At 45.9% G+C, this 23,932-nt stretch overlaps 1 protein-coding gene across 2 annotated transcripts in view; it reads left to right on the forward strand.

Annotated features, from left to right (window-relative positions):
* The window catches only part of atp9a (ATPase phospholipid transporting 9A), a 244,853-nt gene that overhangs the window by 142,386 nt on the left and 78,535 nt on the right, over nt 1–23,932 (forward strand). For both annotated transcript variants that reach the window (XM_086005302.1, XM_086005301.1), the window contains exon 14: nt 1,035–1,250. In XM_086005302.1, the coding sequence (XP_085861428.1) occupies nt 1,035–1,250 (216 nt within the window). The remainder of the gene's footprint in view (nt 1–1,034; nt 1,251–23,932) is intronic.

Consider the following 23,932-nt stretch of genomic DNA (forward strand, 5'->3'; position numbering starts at 1 on the left):
GCTCAGTACTGCAAGATGATGGCTAGTTTCATTTCCATTAATGTACTTCTTCCTGTAATTGGAAATCCATACAGTATTATTCTAAAGAAGAATAGTGACCATAAAATGTGGGTTATGGTTGTGCCAGTGTATAGGTTATGCTTGTGAATTTTGCAGTTGGCTAACAAAATTAGAATTGTAGAGATGTGCAAGACCCAGCCACAATTTGGCAGACTATATACCAGATGTATATTGTTTATAAAAAAAATAAAAGTAACTTGAAAAATCAACCAAAAAGTTTATAGTCACATAAGCCATGTTTAAAAAGTGCATTTATCCATCACCAAACTTCCCCAACGTGTGTGTGTTTTCATTATATTACATTATTAAGCTCAAACTACCTTCCCACGCCCCATTAAATGAATCCCCTGCCTGTCAGGAGTTTAGTTTGTTTTATGTTATCTAGAAAGCACTTTTATATTTGGTGTTTCTGTAGTTTGGATCACAGGAGACCAATGTCATTTTGTGGCATTATAATTCAGCTATTGAGATAAGGGACCAATTTTTAGTTATGTAAATTCAGGGAGTCAACATACAGACCTGAGTCACCCACAATCCAAACTACAGCAATGCCAAATGTAAAAGTGCCTCGGCCTAGCATATATGTGTATATATAGGACGATAGCAAAATACTGTGGATGCTGGAAATCCGAAATAACAACAGAAAATGCTGGAAAAACTCAGCAGGCCAGGCAACATCTGTGGAGAGAGAAATAGAGTCAACGTTTCAGGTCGAAACTCTTCGTCAGGACCCCCTCGGCCTAGCATATATATGTGTATATATATTTGTTTTTGGTCAGTATAATAATGGTTACTGTACCTGGACACAATCACATCATTCAGGCCAGCCTAACTTGTTTTGAAGATAACTAATGCTTTTGCTAGCTTCAAATTGCAAATCTCTTCCCTTTGTTTGCATTGTTCTCTGTCCCCTCTCAATGATGATGTATACAAACCATTATGCTAAACTAAACTGGGATTCTCTTGTTTCCTAGCCACCACCTGCTTCACAAGATAAGCCCCCCTCGGCAGCTCCGAAAATACGTAAAACTGTCAGCGTCCGTGTTCACGAAGCAGTGAAAGCGATTGCACTGTGCCATAACGTTACACCCGTCTATGAGTCTCACGGGCCTGACTCAACCGACCGAGCTGAAGCTGAGCAAAACTATGAAGATGCTTGTCGGATTTACCAAGCAGCCAGTCCAGATGAGGTTAGTTCCTTCTCATCTACCCAATAGTGTAACTTTCTTCTCCAGCAATTGTCCTTAAGTATGAAACCAAATTCCACTTGTTATGAGCTGGTGTCTGGGTTTACCTTTCATTATTCAATTTTTTTTTGATTTCTTAAGTTTGTTTCATAATATCCTCTGCAGCTTTCAGATGCTGAGCGTGTTAGTCCTGGAATTCATGCAACTTCTATATTGTATGAATTTTTGTTGTTAAGTGGTATAAAGTGTAAATCCAGAACTCCTCAGACTGGGAAAGCAATGATTTATTCTTTTTACACCTCTTCTCCATCTCTGGGACTCACTTAAGGACACTCTTTTCTCTTTAGTCAGGAGGTTATTGACACTCTGAAGCTGGCTGAGTGAGAGTAGCTCAAGCTGATGCTGCTTTTTCCTCTTCCAGATTTGTACCAATTTATAGGTTTCACTTTGAGATGCTACAAGAATGACTGTTGTGATAAATGGGAAAAATTTAGCATTGGTGCTGTAGGAAGTTGGGATTATGGCATATTATTGGGACAGTGTAGCAGGAGGTGTACCTGAATAGGGTACTGCATGATCCAATGCTGGGGTAGAAATTTAAAGTTTACCTCCTTTCCCAGAATAGATATCTGATGAGCACACAACAAATGCTGAAACTGGGCTGATCTAGTTTCAGGCAAATCTTCCAGATTGTGAGGTGAACTCCTGATTCACACCCAAGCATTGATTTGCCAGCTAGCCATTAAGATTGCTTTGCAAAACAATTAGATTGAGCTCTGGTAGATCGGTGTAACTACAGAAACATTTTGTTTAAACCAAAGTATAGAATTGTGTTGAGATTTAAATATGAGTCATAGGGGGAGAAATTCAGTTGTTAGCGCCAGCCGTTATCGCCTTAAGAGGGTGATAAGTGGGGCGCGAAGCGGCTAGCGCCCGGGCGCGGTGAGACCTGCGCCTCTCGCGAAATTGAGCGGACATTTAGCGATGGCGCAAAACCGCAATGCCCGCTCAGCTGCGCGCGCAGATCCTTACGTCATTTCATGGTGCAACGCCCTTGGTGTGCCCCGAACCGGAACTTCGGTGGCGCCCCCCCTTTCCGCCTGGCGCTCCATGCAACTGGTTGACTGGAACGGTTCCCAGTCGCTGTGGGGTTGGGGGACGCTATTTAAAGGGGGCTCTTCCTAGCTTCTTAGTGGTAGCCATTTTGGATCACTCCTTCTGTGTGAGAGAGAGAGAGATTTGCAGAGAGACAAAGGGAGAGAGCTTTCTGCATTGAGTCAGCACTCGCACAGGTACTTCTGGCTTCAGCCCAGAATTTTGCAGTTGGATTGATTTTTCAGTGCCATAGCCTTGAGTGGCCACATATTATGGGGGCTGCAATGGGTGGAAACGCTAGGTTTCTCCATTGCATTGAGAGGGCTCAGAGACGCCGAGAGAGAGTGCCAATCATGGCCAGACGGAGGAGGGCCAACAGGCGTCGGCACAGGAGACCTTACCCTCCCAGGGTATATTGCCAGCAGTTCTCCTACCTCAACATGTCTGAGGAGCAGTGTATTCGGAGGCTTCGATTCAGCAGGGAGGTGGTCACTGAGCTCTGCCACCTGCTTCAGACAGATCTGCAGCCTCAGCTGAGGAGCAGGACGTCTCTGTCGGTGGCAGTGAAGGTGACAGTGGCTCTCAACTTCTATGCCACTGGCTCCTTCCAATCCGCTACTGGGGACATTGCCAATGTCTCTCAGTTTGCGGTGCATTGCTGCATCCGCCAAGTCATGAATGCCCTCTTCAAAAGGAGACATCAGTACATTTCCTTCCCCATGACCCTGGACAAGCAGCAAGAGCGCGCAATGGGATTTGCAAGAATAGCAGCCTTCCCCATGGTCCAGGGCGCCATTGACTGCACGCATGTGGCTTTGCGGGCGCCTCAAGAGAATGCCGAGGATTACCGCAACCGGAAGGGGTTCCATTCGTTGAACGTGCAGTTGGTGTGTGACCACAGACAGCTGATACTAGCTGTCAATGCCCGCTTTCCAGGCAGCAGCCACGACGCCTTCATCCTGCGCCAGACTTCTGTGGCAGACCTTTTCGAAGCCCTGGCTCACCCAGGAGGCTGGCTTCTCTGGGACAAGGGCTATCCTTTGTGCACCTGGCTGATGACCCCGCTCCGTGCGCCCAGCACCCCTGCTGAAGAACGATACGATGAGAGCCATCAAGCGACCAGGAACATCATTGAGCACACAATCGGCATGCTAAAGCAATGGTTCCGCTGTCTGGCCCATTCCGGGGGAGCCCTTCAGTACTCGGCTGAGCGAGTCTCCCATTTCGTTGTAGTGTGCTGCATGCTGCATAACTTGGCTATCCTCAGGACTCAGCCACTGCCACCAGACATTGGAGCACCAGCGGAGGAGGAGGAGCACCAAGACGGGAGGGAGGCACAAAGTGCAAGGGCCGTCCGTCAGCGGCTTATTGCAAGTCGGTTCTAGGCCCCCTCTGAGGGAATGGCTTGTGCCATTGAAAGAACATGAATGGAATGGTTCCGCAAACCCTGAGCTGGTCAAGGCAACAAATAGTTCAAAGAGCAAACATGCACAATCTGAATAAAGACTATTATTTATTTAACAAACTGTGTGCCCTTCCCGCATGACAAAGAAATACAGAGAAACCCCCCAAAAACCAGTCAGACACATAACTGGCTCTCACAACCTGGAGACAATGAACAAAAGAGTTAACCAAAAATGACCATGATCCTCGACCTTCACTAAAAAAATTAAAAGCATTTTGCCAGACCTCCTACTTTTTGGCCTGCGAGGGTGATCTGCTTCGCTTGCGAGATTGGCCCCTTCCCACCCTGCAGCTCCTCCGCAATGGGACCCCAGTGGCTGCAGCAAGGCTGGGGGAAGGCTGCCGAGTGTCAGAAACTGAGTCGGCAGATGCCCTTGAGGGGACGGCCTGGGCCAGCTCTGGGCCTGGAGGGGCCCGGCTGCTGACTGCTCCAACTCTGCATGGGCGGCAGCAGTCTGTCCTATGGGTGGTGGCAGCTGCAGTGGAGGAGTGACAGTGATGGCAGCAGGAATGCTGCCACCCTGACAGAGCACAGGCACTCCCTGGTCGGACGACACATTGGCACTTCCACGGGCCAGCACTGCAGCATGCGGAGCAATCTGCTGAAGCACAGACTGCTGGCCTTCTGCGGCGCGGCGAGGGCCCCGGCGATTCGTGCCCGATGCAACGAGGGTGGCAGCAGTGAGTGCTCGTGTGGCCTCAATCTGCGTCTGCATCAGACCAGCCACTGACTGCATGGCACCACTAAGCACTTGCGTGGAAGCTGCCTGTGCTGCACCGAAGTCCTGCAGACTCCTTCCTTGCCTGTGCTGCACCGAAGTCCTGCAGACTCCTTGCCAGTGCTGCACCGAAGTCCTGCAGACTCCTTGCCTGTGCTGCCTCAAAGTCCTGGACACTCCTTGCCAGTGACTGAATGGATTCGGACATCCTTGCCACTGCAGCCATGAGCTGAGTGTGCCTCTGCTCTGCCTGGGCGCCCATTTCAGCGAGGAGCTGCACCTCTTCTGCGCTCACTGTAGCAGGACTGGAGGCCAGACTCTCCTTCCGGGGAGAAGGCCGCCGAGCTTCCCTAACCCCCCCGTGTTGCTGCAGCCCGCTGGGCCCCGGAGCTTCACCCTCCTCAGACCCTTCCCCCCCTGCTCCCCTCCAGGGAAGACGTGTCCCCGTTATGGCCATGGGCTGCCTCGGCTGAGGGTGGCACTGATGGTCCGGCTTCCTCTTCCTCCTCCTCGCCTTCAGAATCACTCACAGTGGTAGCTTGAGGGCCCGTCTCCTCACCTGGCGATTCACCATCTGAAAGCAGGGAGGTACAAGAGTTGCTTTAGCGTGAGGACAGGGAGGCATGAGTGCTGCAATGCACTGTATTGGTTTGATAGTGGCAAACGATGCTGGTGTGAGGCACAAGTGGAAGGAGAGAGGTCAAAAAGGTGATGACCTTACCATTGCTGTCCAGAACGGGGTCGGCATCTCCAGTGGCGACGGGGCCAATCAGCCGGCCTGCCATAATGCGCTGGACTCGTTGCTCCAGATCGCTGAGGTCTTTAAGGTGAGGCCGGCCTCCCCCAGTCCATTGCTGCTGCCTCCTATTGTGTGCCAGCTTGCCCTGCAAGAGAAAGGACGGGCTCTGAGTACAGTGTGAAGCCCTGATCTTGGCTGCACTGCCTCCCATGGTCGAATAGCCCTTACAGTGTGTAAAGTGGTGAATGTGCATGTGAGTTTCATGAAAGGCCCATAGGTGTTGGATGAGGGCTGGCCATTGGGGCTTTCAGGACCCTTTGCCCATACAGTGAGGTCCACATGCAGGGATGAAGAGGATACTGAAAAGGGTACTCACCCTGACAACCCGAGTGAGGTCGTTGAACTTCTTCCTGCATTGCACAGGGGTCCTAGGTACCATGCTGCTGGAGGTCACTCTGTGAGCCACCTCCCTCCAAGCTTTGCAGTAGTTGGTGGGCAGCGGCCTCCTGCCACTGTCCGGAAACAGGATAGATCGCCTGCGCTCCACTGCGCCAACCAGAACCTGCAGGGCCCCCTCACTGAACCGCTGCGCTCGCTCTCTGGCCCTCTCCATGTTCCTAGGCGTTAGAATGTGGCAGCAGGTCTGTCCAGGCCGAGAATCAGCGCTCCAATGTGCAGGGCGTGGCTGCAATCCAAATCGAACCTCCCCCTTTAAGAGCTGACTGGCGCCAGCGTGTCTGCCTGCAATCGCTAACTGGCCGCACCTGCGCTGCGCCCGCCCTCGGTGGTAGCGCCTCGCTTCTCCGGCTTAGCGCCTTAGGACAGTCGTGCAGCGCCTGCTTTAGCACTCCAAGCACCTCTTGGGGCGAAGCAGGTCAATTTCGCTGAAGGTGGCGATAATTTGCGACGTGGCGATACTGAATTTCTAGGCCATAGAGTCATAACGGCACAAAAGGTGGCCATTCGGCCCATCAAGTCCATGCCGGCTCTCTGTAGAGCAATCCAGTCAGTCCCATTCCCCCGCTCTATCCCTATAGCCCTACAAGTTTATTTCCCTCAAGTGCCTACCCAGTCTCCCCTTGAAAACATTGAGTGTCTCCGCTTCCACCACTTCCACCGGCAGCGAGTTCCACGTCCTCACCACTCGCTGCATAAAAAAGTTTTCCCTCACATCCCCCCCGTATCTTTTGCCCAAAACCTTAAATCTGTGTCCCCTAGTACCATCAACTAGTGGGAACAGCCTTTTCCTGTCTAGCCTATCCAAACCCGTCATAATCTTGTACACCTCTATCAAATCACCCCTCAACCTCCTTTGCTCTAATGAAAACAAATCCAGCTTCTCCAACCTGTCCTTGTAGCTAAGATCCCCCATCCCCAGAACCATTCTGGTAAATCTCCTCTGCACCCTCTCAAGGGCCTTCACATCCTTCATAAAGTGTGGTGACCAGGTGGCCTAACCAACACTTTGTAAAGTTTCAGCATAACTTCTCTACTTTTGTACTCAATACCTCTATTTATGAAGCCCAAGATCCCATATGCTTTGCTAACCATTCTCTCAATATGTCCTGCCACCTTCAGGGACCTATGCACTTTAACTCCCAGGTCCCTCTGTCCCTGTACACTCTTTAAAACTGTGCCATTAAGTATATATTGCCTCTTCCTGTTCCTTCTGCCAAAATGCATCACTTCACACTTCTCCGTATTAAATTCCATCTGCCACTTGTCTGCCCATTCTGCTAGTCTTTTTATGTTCTGTTGCAATCGATTGGTATCATCCTCACTGTTTGCCACAGCCCCAAGTTTGGTGTCATCGGCAAATTTAGAAATTCTACTCTGTATTCCAATATCCAGGTCATATATATATCAATAAAGCAGTGGCCCCAGCACTGACCTTTGGGGAACACCACTGTCTATCATCCTCCAGTCTGAAAAACAGCCATTTACCACAACTCGCTGTTTTCTGACCTTAAGCCAATTCTTTATCCAAGTTGCCACTGACCCACCTATTCCATGAGCCTCAATTTTGTTAACCAGCCTTCTATGTGGTACGTTGTCAAACGCCTTCCTAAAATCCATGTAGACAACAACCATTGCATTCCCTTCATCAATCCTCCCTGTTACTTCATCAAAAATCTAGTTAAATTAGTCAAACACAAACTGCCTTTTACAAATCTGTGTTGGCTCTCCTTAATTAGCTTAAAACTTCACCAAGTGCCCGTTAATTTTTTCCTTGATTATTGTTCTAAAATGATACCCACCACTGATGTTAAACTAACCGGCCTGTAGTTATTAGGATTGTCCTTACACCCTTTCTTGAACAATGGTGTCACATTTGCCACTTTCCAATCCTCGGGGACCTCCCCTGCACCTAGGGAAGATTGGAAAATTATGGCAAGTCCTTCCGCTATCTGCTCCCCTAATTCCCTTAGCAACCTGGGATGCAAGCCATCTGGACCAGGCAACTTGTCCACTCTAAGCATACCCAGCCTTTCTAGTACATCCTGTCTATCAATTTTCACCCCTTCCATTGCTTCTACCTTTTCCACTTCTACCGATATTTTGTCAGCATCCAACTCCTTAGTAAACACCGATATAAAGTACTCATTGAGTATTCTAGCCTTGCCCTGCGCCTCTAAGCATATATGTCTTTCTTTGTCCCTAATAGGCCCCACCTCGCCTCTTACTACCCGCTTACTATTTACATGTCGGTAGAAGATTTTTGTGTTCCCTTTTATGTTAATCGCCATTCTACTCTCACATTCTCTCTGCCAATCTTATTTTCATCTTCACTTACCCTCTCAACTTATTGTATTTGGTCTGGTTCTCCCTTGAAGAATTCTTCTGACATGCATCATACACCCTCTTTTTTTGTTTCAACATCTTCTCTACCTCCCTCATCATCCAAGGAGCCCTTGCTTTGGTTCCCTTACCCTTCCCTCTTGTTGGAATGTACCTAGCCTGTACTTGCAACATCTCCTCCTTAAAGAACATCCATTGTTCCATTACAGTTATTCCTGTCAGTCTTTGGTTCCATTTTATCATGGCTAGATCCTTTCGCATCCCAGTGAAGTTAGCCCGATTCCAGTTTAGAATGTAATCTGCACATATACATGTTTTAAATAAGAACTATTTTCTCCAAAGCTAGAGGTAAATTCTGATTCGGTTTAGTAACATCTCTGCCTGTTACTGTGCTTGTTGACACTTTCATTTGGTTTCTAATCAAATGCACTTTATACACAGCCATATTGGTTAAAGAATACACACAGTGCAAATGTCATTTTCAATTAAAAGACTCAAAAATTGATTACACTTTCTGTTTATAACCTATATACGATTCATTTTGCTCCATCAACCAATTTGAAATTATGAATGCTGAATATAGATCAACCTTTGGCTTCTCCTGTCACCCAATAAACACAAACTATACAGACCCTATTTAATGACTATTTATAGTCAGCAGGGCTAAAACTCAGCTCATTGCACATATCACTAATACTAAAAAAGAGAGGTGATAGGCAGCAAAGGGCTGTGTGGTTTAAGTGTCTAACAGTGACCTTGTTTTTATTAAGTATTTTTCAGAAAAAATGTTTTGAAGCAACTGAGACGCATAAAAAAAATTGTTTTGAAAAATTCTGCTGCCAACGTTGCAGACAGAACTCTCGGGTAAAAATTTGCTGCGGCCTGTTTTTGGCCGCTTAATCGATGGTGTTCATCCATCATGCACCCAAACTAGGAGGCCAAAGACTCACCAGAAATTGGGCCTCAGACATCCCTAATAATTGTAGCGAGTTGCTGACATCCCCAGAGGCTGCTTGCCCTGTGGCTGGACTAAACATTGGTTGTTCGCCTCACCGGCAGTGGCCCCTGGGTAAGTCCTAGGAGGGGAGGAAGAGAACGGGAGGGGAATGATTGAGGGCCAGCAGCAGCCCACTATACTGCTGTGGAGCTGGGAGGAGCACTCATACACTTCACCGCCTCTCTCTTTCCCACCCCCCCACCCCAAAAAAAAAACTGGGGCACTCAGGCCAATTGTACTGCCACTTCTTTATTTCCAGCTGAGATGAAGGTGCTTTTATATTGCGCTAGTGTCACTGAGACTTGATAAAATGAATGTTCCCACCAGCTGGTCTCAGCAATTCTTGGCAGTTTTACATTTTGCTTCCAGTTGGCTGAGCGAGTCCCCCACTTTGAACAGGTCTTGCACAGTATAAAAGTATCTTAGCACAGCAGACACCAGAGGTCGATCCTCAGACCTTTCTGGTTTCTATGACTCAGACACTCATTGGATAAACTCACTGAGCCATCAACGCAATCTGTGTTCTACATTCTAACTCCTATCATTAAAACTAGCTTAAGAATATGAAATTTCATGGAACTATTGTAAAAAAAAATGTAAGCCAAAGGTCTTCATATTTTAAGTCCTGCAATTAAAATCGAGTCATTTGATTTGATTCAGGTATTCATAAGGTCATGTGACAGCTGTGGATATTTGAAACCTGCTCCATATTGTGTAGAACGGTGAGTCTCACAACTTGCTGCAGGAAGTGCAGATGAATTGATTCTGATTAACATGATTTCCATTAAAAAAAGCTCTTTGTTCCATTGTTTCTTATTTTGTATGAATAGGAGTTCATGTCCCTTGACGCGCTGTAAGTTCTCCCTGTTTGGTGGGGGGTAGGGCTAGAAAAGGAATCCTGCTTTAATGGACATTTTTCTAACATGTAAATCAGTTGGTGGCAGAGAAGCAAAGCTCTGGCTGAGCTTCAGGTTGACATCTCTGCTCCCTCTGCCACGGAAAGGCTTATCCATGCTTTTGTCACCACTGGACTCATTTATTTCAGTGCTCTTCTTTCTGGTCTCTTATTCTTCACCCTCCACAAACACCAATTTGTCCAAAATGCAGCCTGTCCCAAGCTAGCTCCAGCTAGCCTACACTGGTTCCTTGCACCCCAATGTGTTAAATATAAATAGATTTGTCTTCAAATCCCTCTGATTCTGGCCTTTTGTGATCTTCTCCCCCACCCCGTTCCCTTCGATACATTGCTGGTGGTTAAGCCTTAGTTCCCAGTCTCTGGAGCCCCTTCCCTAAAATCCTTTACCTCCCCATCAATCCCTCTTTTTTTCAAAATGCCTTCTCAAAACCCATCTAGTCAACCAGCCTTTCACTCACCCCTTCTGATGTCTTCCTCTTTGGCTCAGCATCTGTTTCTCTATTTCCATTTGTGAAGTACCCAGGGACTTTTGTTTCAAATGTTAAAGGTTTTATATAAATACAAGTTGTTTGTAGCAGTGGAAGGAGACGCAAGCATAATCAAGCCCTGAGATGCACTCTCCAGCCTCCTTTGGTTCTTTGTGCAATTTTTAAAAATATAATTATTTTACTGTTGCTCGTGACTAGTTTTGATAAATAGTTTAAAGAAGCAAACAACCTGTTTGTTTTATATGGGTTAAAATGTGCCTTTGTTAAAATACCAGAGTAATTTCATACAAACACACTTTACAGGCAATAGCACACAAACATGTTAAGGTGTTCCGACAAAGGGTCATCGACCTGAAACGTTAACTCTGTTTCTCTTTCCACAGATGCTGCCTGACCTGCTGAGTATTTCCAGCGTTTTCTGTTTTTATTTCAGATTTCCAGCATCCGCAGTATTTTGCTTTTTTATGTTAAGGTGTTCTTGCTCAAAGAGAGGCAAAGTCAGATGGCAGGACACCAGGCAAATCCTCTGAATTTCCACAATGCAGGCACGTTTGTGTTAGGCCTCAGTGGAGGGAGACACCATCTGATGATATTGCTGGCGCAAAAACAGTGTTGTGGTGTACTAAAAAATGTTGTTCGTGTGCATTTCAACAAATTGACTGCATTTATTCGAGGACCAGTTTGGGTGACAAGCTGTGAAAAAGTCTATAGTTTCTATCACCATCTTCCTGGCTCAAGGTTCAGCAGCGGTGGGAACTAAAATCTCATAAAAAGGGATGATAAAAAAACACAGAACAGAGAAAGAAAAAACATTAACTTAATAATTCATTCTGGCATAATTGCTTGTTTTTTAAAATCAGGAAATGACAGAAACCCCTCATCCGATTATAAATAGTCCTGCAATATAGCGATTGATTTCTATTGTTCCGCCCATTTTGATATTTTGAAGGATGCCGCATTGAGCTCCACGGATTGCTGGTTTTCTTGCCAATATGTAGTAAATCTTTTATTGAACCAGCTAAACAGAGGCAAGTAGAGCAACCTTTTGGGGCCTCTCAGGCCTCCTCATCTGGTGAAATAATCAAAATTCCTGTTTTGTAAAAAAAAAAGGTGTAATTTGCATATCAATGCTGAGAATAATATCCACTGTGACCTTTACAATAGCAGTGTCTACGGAGTTTGGGGCCCATTAGGATGCCTTTCTGTCTTCCTTTTAACCCCATTAAAGTCTATTCGCTATATTTGCTATTCAGAGAAATAACTATTGGTGGCACTAAGTGCTAATTTGTACCATTTTAGTGCCTGAAATGTGCAGTGTCTGCTTTGTTGTTGCTGCACAATCAGAATTCAACATGTATTTTCTCTCTTGAAAGCTGCAAGGGAAATTCAGTATTCAGAGGGTTAAAATAGTGTTGATCGTTTTGCTTTAAAAGCCTCCTCCGGTGCAGTTGAAGGACCAAGATCTTGGTGCCGAGTCTGCCCTAGCTTTTGATGGAAATGAGCTCATCAGAGAGCAAGAGTGGTGTGTGTGTGCGCGTCAGGCCTATTAACAGTAGGATCATGCATCATGAAACTCTTGTGATGATTTTAAATGTCAGTGATGTTGTGATTAAATTATTCATGGATAGAAGGTTAAAGGCTGGGGCTAGCATGTTGAGAATGGAAACTGAATATCATAGAGCACGAAGGGAAGTGTGACCCTTTAGAGTAATGGGTCCATTTTGTACCTTTCACAATCGTCCGTCATTTTCATGCCATTTCTCTCCTATGACCACTTCACAATTTATTGCAAAACACTGTGGTGCTGAGCCATACAGACCAGGAAGGTGCTAGTTTGCTCCCTAAACTGATCTCAGCCAAGATGATAGTAAGAGTGGGCTGGGGAGTGAAAAAATATTAGCCAAGGTTCCTGCTCCTGATTATGATTCCTGCTTGACTCGGGGATCCAACCTGAGGTTTCCCTGGTCTGTATGGCTCAACTATTTACAGAATGAACTCACTGAGCTATCAGAGGAGCCCCTCCTGTTTCTGAATGCAGCGAACCTAATGTAGGTGTATGGCTCATGATCCCAGTTCTTCTCTTTTTCCTTCTTTCCCCTCCCGAACTCCAAAACCCAGGATTCAGAATGCACTTGCTGGATATTAGCACTGTTTGTGGAGTGTGATTACTTTAAGACCAGGCCATCTAGCTAAATGGGCATATGTGAAAATTTATAATTTTTATTCATGCTTTTGTTCGATGTAAATGAAATCAACTCTAAAGGCCTCCAGAGAGAAATTGTTGAAAGGGTCATTCCTCATGAGTGAGGTGAATATGCCATTGAACTTTGATATGTTTGCAAGTGAAATTCTATGCTTGTTTTTGTTTTAATTCAATATCAATAGAGTGTCAGATACAAATACAATATGAGTAGTAATAAGAAAATACAGGGTTTCACTATGCAGGGATCCTTCTCTTCAAAGTTGGATATAAATCAATGCAGGAAAGAGTTTGTCAATTCAGCAAGCCCAGAAGAGCTAGTTGTTCACATTCTAGGACAGACAAGTGATGATGAATACCAAAGCTGCTTTTTTCTCGTGTTAAACCATCTAGAAGTGTCAGAGGTTAGGAATATGATATCTCCCCAGTGTTCCAGCTAAATTACAGTGAAATCATAATAGTGTCATTCCTGCTTGACGCAAACTTGCATTTAGCAAGAGAGCTTCAATACTCTGATTTCAGTGATGGATGACAAGGCAGGAAGGAGTTGTGTAAGCGGACTGAGGAGTGCAAAGGTCAGGAACTGGATTGTAAAAGGTCATTGAGTGTTCAGTGCCTTTTCAAATCTTCGGCACCACTGGGTCAAAGGTGAGAGACTGGGTTTGATCTTTTATGATAATTTAATGGTAGAAGATGGCCATTTTCTGCAGAAGGAAAACTGATAAGCACATTCAAGATTATTGTATGAGGATGTGATTTGTGTGACACTCATCATTGAGGCCATTTGCAGCTGCTTTATTAAAGCAGTTAGATGAATGTGGATGTCCAAGGCACATTTAAAACTCATCCTTTCAATTCAGCAGCAGTTTTTCAGAGTATTGTTACAAGGTATTTATATTTTTCTTCCCCATTTTCTGAGAGCTTTGCACACCATCACTGGCCTAGGGTGTGGTCCACAGTGGCACTCTGAAGCTGCTCACTCGGAAATGTTTTGGAGGGCAGCCTTGAGTAACCTTTGCCAATTATTTTTTCTCCCTCCCAGTGAGGAAGTACCTGGCATTTGGGTAGTGACCTGCTAAATCGAGGACACAAGCCACATCCTACACTCAGGCAATGACGAGTTTGTGAAGGCACTATGCTACTGTACTGCCCCTTCTTGAAATTTTGCAGAAATATGATTTAAAAAAGAAAAATTCTCGGCAATATTCTCCACTCCATTCCCCTATTCCTCTGAAGGTATTGGCTCCCTTACAGGGTGTATGTCACCCTCCCGTATCTTGCTCAAGTAACCATTATTCATATTGACAATAAAAGTTGATTTGATTTGATTTTGATTTGATGACATTGAGTGGAGGCAGACTATTTTATTGTGGGGAGCATCACAGCCAAAGTTGAATCCATCCTCACATAATGTATATGCATGCAAACTTTCCAAGGGTCATCGGACGGACAGTGATTAGTAGCTGGGACACTGCCCATTCCCCAACCCCTCCCTAACCCAGAGAGTTGAGGCATCAGCCCAGCTGCAATTAGGTAACTCAGCAGAGACCAGAAACTGAACCTGGGACTTTCCTGGTTGGCATGTCCCAGTTACTCACTGGATAAACTAATTCAGCCATTGGGGGTGCCCAACAAAAAAGGCTATATTTCCAACTTTTGGGTGGCTGCATATAAATGAGATAGTAATGACCTGTCGACACCGGAACCTAGAAATTAGATTGCGCCGGACCCATTTTTCATTCGCCTAAGCCTCCAATATGGCGTGCAAGCAGTACACGTTCATTACAAGCTGGATGTGCATCACCCACCATATTGGTATGGGCAAAAATATAAGCGCCACGGGCCTGTGCCTGAAACGGACATTAGGACCTTTGCATATGCAAATACCGGGCTTAATGCCTGTTTGAAGCCCCTTCTGCAATATTGATTTGCCCTGAGACAGCCAGCTTCGTTGCTAGCTGAAGTCCAGAAAACCAGGTCTACATGTTGCCTAACAGGGGTCCTAAAACCTATCGCTGCAGGCCACCACCAAAAAGGTAAGTTTGTTAAAAATACTTAACCCGGATGTGGAGCCGGGAGGAGCAGGAGTGCTTCTCCCAACCCCACATTAAAACTGCGGGCTGCTGCCAGCCACTGCTTCACCTCGATTGTGACCATGACAACGCCTCCCCTCACCCGATCATGACCTAGGTGAACCCCTCCTCTGATTGCCACTGCCACCGTTCTCCTGGTCGCCCCCCTCTTCTGGTCCCCTTTAAAGTCTTGTGTGAGGGCTGCTGCCGGTAATGCAGTGAGCCCGTCCACGAGGCCTCTTCTCCAACGAGCTGCCTGGGGACGCCTATTAGGCATCATAGCTCACTGGTCTGATGATGAGGCCGCAGACCCAATATTGGGTGTGTCTAGGGCCTATCCATTCAGGCGTAGGGATCGATCCCTGCACACTCACTTTACAAATTTTTACCCCAAAATGTCCCATCTTTTATCATTTCTGCCTCATTTATGCTGAGTGTTAATCACTCCAGCATAGAACTGGTGTCCACTGTTGCTAAGTGCTGCCCTATAGCTCAAAATAAATTTAAAGGGACAAACTTATTCAGTTACTGTTGCTATTAAAACCTAATGATGATTAAGTTATTTTTTTGTTTATCACTGTTGCCACCTACTTTACCACATGAGGAGACACCATTTACCTGTCCCACTTTTCAGACGGGTTATAATGGATTTCTAATCCCAGATCTCCTCTTTGCATGTTGGAAGAAAAAAAGGAGGAGCAGTGGAGGAAGGGCAGTCTGGTGAAGACAGCACCCACTGCCAATACCCTCACACGTATACAGGCAGGGGTATACAGGTAACTTCAAGGGTTAAGTTATGAGGAGAGAAATACACAAATTAGGGTTGTATTCCCTAGAATTTAGAAGGTTAAGGGGTGTTCTGATCGAAGTTTTCAAGATATTAAGGGGAACAGATAGGGTCGATGGAAACTATTTCCACTGGTTGGGATTCGAGGAAGAGGGGCCATAGTCCAAACATTAGAGCAGACCTTTCAGGAGTGAAATTAGGAAACACTTCTACACACACAGGGTGGTAGAAGTTTGTAACTCTCTTCTGCAAACAGCAATTGATGCTAGGTCAATTGTTAATTTAAAATCTGAGATTGATAGTTTTCTGTTAACCAAAGGTATTAAGGGATATGGGCCAAAGGCAGGTATATGGAGTTAGGTCACATATCGGCCATGATCTCATTGAATGGCGGAACAGGCTTGAGGGACTGAATGGTAGCATGTGTGACTGCCTGTTAGCTCCCTCCAAATGCCTCCACACGCGGCTCAGAGCCAGGCTGTCCATGCAGCAGCACATGACTTAGCCATCATTAAACGAGTCCCAAGAAGTCCCTCCTGATACAGCAGCTAACATTTTAAGTGCATCATATGTGTGCCTTCCTGCCATGCACTAGTTCTGGTTAATGGCTCTGAATGACCACTGATCTGAAAAACCTAATCGTCCCAATGAGGTCAGTGGAATCCTGTGTGATGCTTAATCTGTAGCCGGTTCGAAATTACGTTCCCGTAATATTGTAGTAATTGCATCTTAAAATATTTTCTTCTACTGAGCTGCCTCAATATATCAGCAGAGTACTGTGTCACAACTACCATGGGGGAAAAACACAGCCAGAGGAAAAACAGGACAATTAAATAGGACTGCACATCACAATCTCCAAACTATTTTATTTTGGAAAAAAAAGAGCAAGTGATTACTCTTGTAGAAACACGAACAACATCTGAACATTTCACTTAAATTATTTCTCTGTAATCCAGCCTATCTGTTACACTCTATATAATTTTAAAAGATTAAGTTAATCTCAAGAAGAGTAACATTCCTGCTAGCCATTTTCTCTCCTCCTCCCCTGAAGGCACTGACTCCCACTGTGCCGTATGTATTGGTCATCCTCTTAATAGCTTGCCATAGCTATTCTTCTTGAGTGAGCCTAGAAAGTGAAAGCTGGCAGTGGCAACCTATTTGGCCATGGGGGCAACACAGATGAGCCTGATCTGGTGCTCAACCAACATCCACGTGCACTTACTCTACAGCGGGAGTCACTAAACAGTGATCCAGAACAGGAACTCCCGCCCCAGCCCAGGGTTGCTGAGCCCACCCAAGACAGACCAGTGATCATACTTGGGGACCTACTTAATTTGTGTATCTGAGATCCACACTTGGCAGTGTATTTACCAAATTAGTTTTTAAGGGAGCTTACAGGGCTAGCGTTTTAAATGTGGGTGGACCACGCACACTGCAGAGGAACGGGGGGGGGGGGGCGCGGGGGGAAGAGGAGATTCTGTTGCATTTGGCTAACACTATGGGCCAGAATTTACTGTCAAAATAACGACAAGGCTAATGGCATTCGTCGTTATTTATGGGTAAATGGTACAGCAACTTCAGGCGCGGAGCAGATGCGAGGTTAAATGTGAATATCCAAAAGTTGCTGTCCGAGTTGCATTGCTCTGCCATTAGCGTCACAAAAATAGCCTCTCACCCTTAGCCTCCTCGTTATTTTTATCAACTTGCTGTATTTGCGCTTTAATTGCCCGTTAAACTCGTCACAGAAAGTTAAGTCTTTTCATTATAAGCGCAAATACTCTTTAACGACGTGATGAGTGTTAATGACTGCCAATCAAACTCTGGCACCAAAAATTAATGATTACAAGTGTGGAGTCTTACTCCTTCAGGTTTTGAATTTTTTAAGGAGATTTTAAAAATGACAAATTTTAAATTACATTTTTCGTTTCCTTTCTGTCTCTTTTCTCACTCTCTTAATCCAATCTTTCTTTCCTTCTCTTTGTTTCTCTTTCTGTACCTGATTTGACATTGAATTCACCCACTCTAATTCACCCTCCTTCTCTGTCCTTCCTTGTGTTTATTTCCCAATCCTTAAATCTCATTGGTTAAGGAAATACCCTGTTGGTTGCCCTGTTCACGCAGGACCCAGATGCCCTGTTTCCCTTGCTGTGCTGTTACCAGCTCACACTTTCAACAACTTCGTGGGCAAAAATGTTTTGAGAGGAAGGGTGCAGGGGCAAGTCTAACTAACAACAGACGCCATTAGATGCCCTACTTCAGCAAATTCTGGTCCTATATCTGATGAGATTGCTTGATGTCTTCTGCATTAGATGTAAAGTTAAAGCATTCCACCTTAATGAATACAAAAGTAAGTAAAATGGTATACTTTGACAGTGGTAAAGATGGCTGACTCAGTGCCAGTCTTGGCTTTTATCTGGTCAGATATATACATTTAGAACTTACGAAGGCTCCTGAATTGCTCAGTGCATTCTCTAAAGGAAACTGTTTTCATTTATACATAGCCAGTTTCTCTTTTTTTGGAAAATGTAATAGTTTGTTATCTTGCCCTCTCACCATAAACTTTTACCAACATTTGCTATTAAATCTGAACCACATGCCAGTGGTTCACAGAACTTCAGTTGTTTGGAATATTCAAACAGGCTCCTGTTATTTTAACACCATAGTCCTTGAAGGTCTCCACAACCTCCTTGTTTTCTTCTATAAACTTTTCTAAAATTAATAGTTGGAAGAGTTTGTGTACCTGTATATGCAAGGCCATGCAGTAGTGCCAAATTACTAGATTGGCTAACATCAAATCATTGGATGACAAACTGACTGACTGATTGCATGTGGAAATTGTTGTTTTAAAGTCACACTTCCAGCAAGCAACCCAATCTGTCAGCACAACCATTCAAGACTGCTTTTGTTGACTTGACATGGTATTGTAGTATCTTGGGATAGGCAAATGTCAGATTGTAGGCTAAAGGTCAAAGATACAAGCAAAGTGGGCAATGTTATTTATTAACAAAAGTGACCATGACCTGTAACTGGACCCGGTTTGTTCATTTGAGTAAAGGAAGCTTTAAGAGTTTCGGTGGCGATGCTCATTCTGCCATCTGGAACCTAATGGGTTCATATGAGCTTTATGATGTAGCTTTTCATTATAACTGAGACTATAATGGGAAACCTTTTGGTTATATTCTGCCTTTCCAAGCCCCTCCTTTTTATGACCTTCATGAACCTTGTATCTCCTCCCCCTTTCCCCTGCAGAGTGGGCTGGGCTGCAAGTTTCCCAATGCCCAGGGTCAGTGGTGCTATGTATCAGTCATTTAGTGCACTGGTTTTCAAACTTTGCTATACGCACACTCCTGGAGACCCCCTACAGATATTAGCACACTCTCAGGGACACTGTCATAATTTGGAATAAAATGCTAGTTACCCAAAGGAAAACTCTATTCCCATTAAAGAAAATGTTTTAGAGTAAAATAATAGAAATAATTTGATAATAGGTGAACAAATACAGAAATCTGATGATAGATGCATGGAAATTTGATGATTTCGCAGAGCCTCTATGAATGCCTCATGTGCCCCAGTTTAAAAGTGTATGATCCAGTGAGATTCTCTGACTATGCCAGTTGCAGCTTCCTGTTAAAGTGAACTAGCTGACCTCCATGCAGCACTGACCCACCCAAAAGCTGACCGAACACCTCAGATTGTAAGGTATGGGAGTGACGAGCAGCCCTGAGACTTAGGCTCCAGAGCTTTAGATTTAGCTACAGATGCAGCTCATAATCAGGGGAAAAACTTGCTAATGTGGATGTGACGCTAATTCTGACGCTTCACTCTGGTACATGGCTGTGTTCCGATTTAAAGAAAATTCATCGCCACCGTCTTCCTTCAGTTGTATCTCTATTTTGGTAAAATGTTACTTTGTTGGTAGCATTATAGGCTTTATTCAGCAATCCCAGCACAGAGTTGGGTTTGACGGGAGTGCAGGCTGGTGAATTGGGGCCACAGTAGAGCCTGTCTCTGACCTGCACTCCCATCATGTACTGACAGTGCAGGATCACTTAATTTGCCTTTTAAGTCAGTTCCAAAAGGGTTAAGTTCAAAAAGGAGTTGGTGTGTTCATGTGACTTCAGGCATCATTTCATAAGCAGAATTGAGGCAGTCAACCATTAACGATGGGTGAACATAAGAACATAAGTTTTGAGACTGAAACGGGGACAAGCATATAAAGGGTTGGAACTACACTGGAAATGCATTGCAATATGTTGACGCCAATGTTCCCTATAAGCTGTGCTTTGTTCTGCACGGCCTGTTTTTTTTAATGTGCGGTCCCTTTAAATTTCTGTGCATGCGTGGTATTTACACTAAGAACCGGTGAGCGGACTGCGTGGGGCCATTCCCATTACTGTGCTTAGAGGGAACATTGGTTGGAGCCCCAATACACCATGCCATAAGTAAGTACCCTGCGATTCCCCACTCATGATGGGTTGTTTTATTCTCTCTCTCCCTCCCCTGAAGGTGCTGACTTGCTGGGTTACAGTTCCATGGGTGTTGGTTGTTTACCAGTACCTTGCCCAAGTGGTCATTCTTGATGTGTGAACTGAGACAGTGAGTGTTAGCATGCAAAGCTCAACCCAACCTTCATCTGACATCCACACACCAGTTGAGTCAGGGTCACTGGACTACGATCGAACAGGAGTCATGGATGATTCTCCCCTGCCTAATCCGGGGCACTGAGGTCAATTGTTACCTGATTGAGATCAGCAGACTCAGCACAGACCATTGATCAAACCTTTTTGGTCTTTATGGTTGAGCCATTGGGAAAGTCAAAGTGAGTTCTTTATTTCAGCCATGCAGTTAGCAACAACAACAACAACTTGTATTTATATAGCATCTTTAACGTAGTAAGACATCCCAAGGCGCTTCACACGAGTATTAGACAAAAAAATTGACGCTGAGCTACATAAGGAGAAATTAGGGCAGGTGACCAAAAGCTTGGTCAAAGAGGTAGGTTTTAAGGAGCATCTTAAAGGAGGAGAAAGAAGCGGAGAGGTTTAGGCAGGGAATTCCAGAGCTTAGGGCCTAGGCAACAGAAGGCACGGCCACCAATGGTTGTGCGATTATAATCAGGGATGCTCAAGAGGGCAGAATTAGAGGAGCACAGATATCTCGGGGGGTGGGGGTTGTGGGGCTGAAGGAGGTTACAGAAATGGGAAGGGCGTGGCCATGGAGGGATTTGAAAACAAGGATGAGAATTTTTAAATTGAGGCGTTGCTCAACCAGGAGCCAATGTAGGTCAGCGAGCACAGGGGTGATGGGGAAACGGGACTTGGTGCAAGTTAGGACATGGGCAGCCGAGTTTTGGATGACCTCAAGTTTACGTAGGGTGGAATGTGGGCGGCCAGCCAGGAGTGCGTTGGAATAGTCAAGTCTAGAGGTAATGAAAGCATGGTTGAGGGTTTCAACAGTGGATGAGCTGAGGCTTGGGCGGAGACAGGCGATGTTAAGGAGGTGGAAATAGGCGGTCTTTGTTATGCTGCAGATATGTGGTCAGAAGCTCATTTTAGGGTCAAATATAACACCACGGTTACAAACAGAATGGTTCAGCTTCAGACAGAGGTTAGGGAGAGGGATAGGGGTAGGGTCAGTGGCTAGGGAACGGAATTTGTGGCAGGGACTGAAAACAATGGCTTCGGTCTTCCCAATATTTAATTGGCGAAAATTTCTGCTCATCCAGAACTGGATGTCGGACAAGCAGTCTGACAATTTAGAGACCGTGGAGAGGTCGAGAGAAGTGGTAGCGAGGTAGAGCTGGGTGTGGAAACTGACGCTGTGTTTTCAGATGATGTTGCCAAGGGGCAACATGTAGATGAGAAATAGGAGGGCGCCAAGGATAGATCCTTGGGGGACACCAGAGGTAACGATGCGGGAGCGGGAAGAGAAGCCATTGCAGGTGATTCTCTGGCTACGATTAGATAGATAAGAATGGAACCCGGTGAGTGCAGTCGCACCCAGCTGGACAACGGTGGAGAGGCGTTGAAGAAGGATGGAGTGGTCAACCGTGTCAAAGACTGCAAACAATCAAGAAGGACGAGGAGGGATAGTTTACCTTTGTTACAGTCACAAAGGATGTCATTTGTGACTTTGATGAGAGCCGTTTCGGTACTGTGGCAAGGGCGGAAACCTGATTAGAGGGATTCAAACATAGAATTGCGAGAAAGATGGGCACGGATTTGGGAGGCTCTCAGGTACTTTGGAGAGGAAAGGGAGGTTGGAGATGGGGCGGTAGTTTGCAAGGAAGGAGGGGTCAAGGGTTGTTTTTTTGAGGAGATGGGTGATGACGGCAGATTTGAGGGAGAGGGGGACAGTACCTGAGGAGAGAGAACCGTTAACAATGTCAGCTAACATGGGAGCCAGAAAAGGAAGTTGGGTGGTGAGCAGTTTGGTGGGGATAGGGTTGAGGGAGCAGGAAGTGGGTCTCATGGACAAGATGAGCGCAGAGAGGTCAAGAGGGGAGATTGGAGAGAAACTGGAGAACGATGGGAGTTCAGGACTAGGGCCTGGGGGAACCTTAGAGGAAGTTTGGCCCGGTGGGCTAGGGGAAGGAAGGGAAGTGGCAGAGGCAGCTGAACGGATGGTCTTAATCGTAGAGACAAAGAAGTCCATGCACTCTTCAAACTTGTTGTCAGAGGTGAGGCTGGAGGAGACGGGGGAGGGGTTTAAGAAGATGGTTAGCAGTGGAGAATAGAAGCCGGGGTTTATCTTTGCATTCCAGAATGATTCTGGAATAGTGAACAATTTTGGCAGATGAGAGCAGGATCGATAATTTGTGGTCCAGCCAGATCTGGCGGTGAATGGCTAATCCAGTTGTCCGCCATATCCATTCAAGTCTGCGTCCCTTGGACTTAAGGGAACGAAGATGGCCGTACCGGGGGAGCGGCCAGGGTGAGAGAGTAGTTGTTTTAATAAGGACTAGGGCATCAAAGGTGGTGGTGAGTGTGTGGTTGAGCTGATCGGTAGCTGCAGAAATGTCATGGCGAATAGAGGGCCAAAGGCTGGACAGTTGAGATTTCATAAGTGCAGTTGTAAGATAGTTGGGAGATAGTTTTTTTCAGGGGCGGTCACAGAAGGAAGTAGGGATGGGGAGCAGTGGAAGGGGGATGTGGGTGGAGAGCGATTACGAGGAAGTGGTCAGAGATGGTTTTATCTGCGATTGACACGATGGGAGTAGCAAGGGCATGAGAGATGGCAAGTTCGAGGGGATGGCCATGAATATGGGTTGGGGATTTTAAATGGAGGGAGAGATTAAGGGAGGATAGGAGGTTAGTGAACTCAGAGGAGAGAAAGCATGATTAATTGAGATGGAGGTTGAAATCACCAAGAAAGAGAAGTCGTTCGGTGTGGAGGCTGAGGGAGGAAAGCAGTGAAGATATCTCGGTAATAAAATTTTTATGGTACTTGGGTGGGCGGTAGAGAATGAGAATTTTAAATGAGAGGTGAGAGAGGTGGAATAAGGTGAGATGCTCAAAGGAGGAGAAAATGCCGGAGGAGTAGGGGGACAGACCAAGGTGTGATTTGGTGATGAGAGCCACACCGTCACCACAGCGGCCTGAGCTGGGCAAGTGGTGGAAGCTATAGCCAGGTGGGGAGGTTTCATTTAAGGGTAAGGTGTCATCACCCCTCAACCAAGTTTCCGCCTGGGCCATGATGCCGATGGGGCCTTGTTCACAAGTGAGCGAACATTCTGGAGGGAGATGCGGAGAGGGTCGGTGATGGCTGCCCCACAGCCAGCATCCACAGGGTCAGTGCTGGGGAGGATGAGTTGGATGGGGAGGAGATTGGCAAGTTTTGCCCCCAGTGGGTGTGCTGGGCGGGAAGGTCGACAAGAGAGTAGGATGGGACAGTTGGGGTTGCTGCTCGTAAGGCAGCAGCGATGAGTGCCTCGATGGGCCCTTCGTAGGATGCCGAGAAACCACAAAGGGAAGCAGTAGGCTTATCTAAGAGGGAGTCAAGCCTGGAACGGCGGCAGGAGAGTAGGAAGGTCAAAGAGTAATGAAGGATTGGGGTAGGGATTTGGGAGGGCAGAGTATCCGAGAGAGGAGAGATGAAAGGAGGCATGACGACAGGAGAGAGCGGTCAGGGAGGGATAGAGAGAAAAGGAAAAGAGGGGGAAAAAGTGGAAAAATATTGAAAGGCTCGGACCCGGAGCGGCAGCCAAAATGCGCATGCAAATGGACACAGGAAAAGCTCAGGTTACATAGGCCTGGTAGGTAATTCATGGAAGTTTAATGTTTCAACAGTGAAGGATGAAATATCGGAGGATGAGTGACTCCAGTCTGTTCTTGTACATCTCCCTGTATTTGTAGAGTTTGAGAGTCGGGTACTTTCCCCACACATTCACTTTGATTTGGGTACAGAGAG

The sequence above is a fragment of the Somniosus microcephalus genome, chromosome 13 (assembly GCF_052327205.1).
Source record: "Somniosus microcephalus isolate GS21.2 chromosome 13, FLI_Smic_1.0, whole genome shotgun sequence".
NCBI lineage: Eukaryota > Metazoa > Chordata > Chondrichthyes > Squaliformes > Somniosidae > Somniosus > Somniosus microcephalus.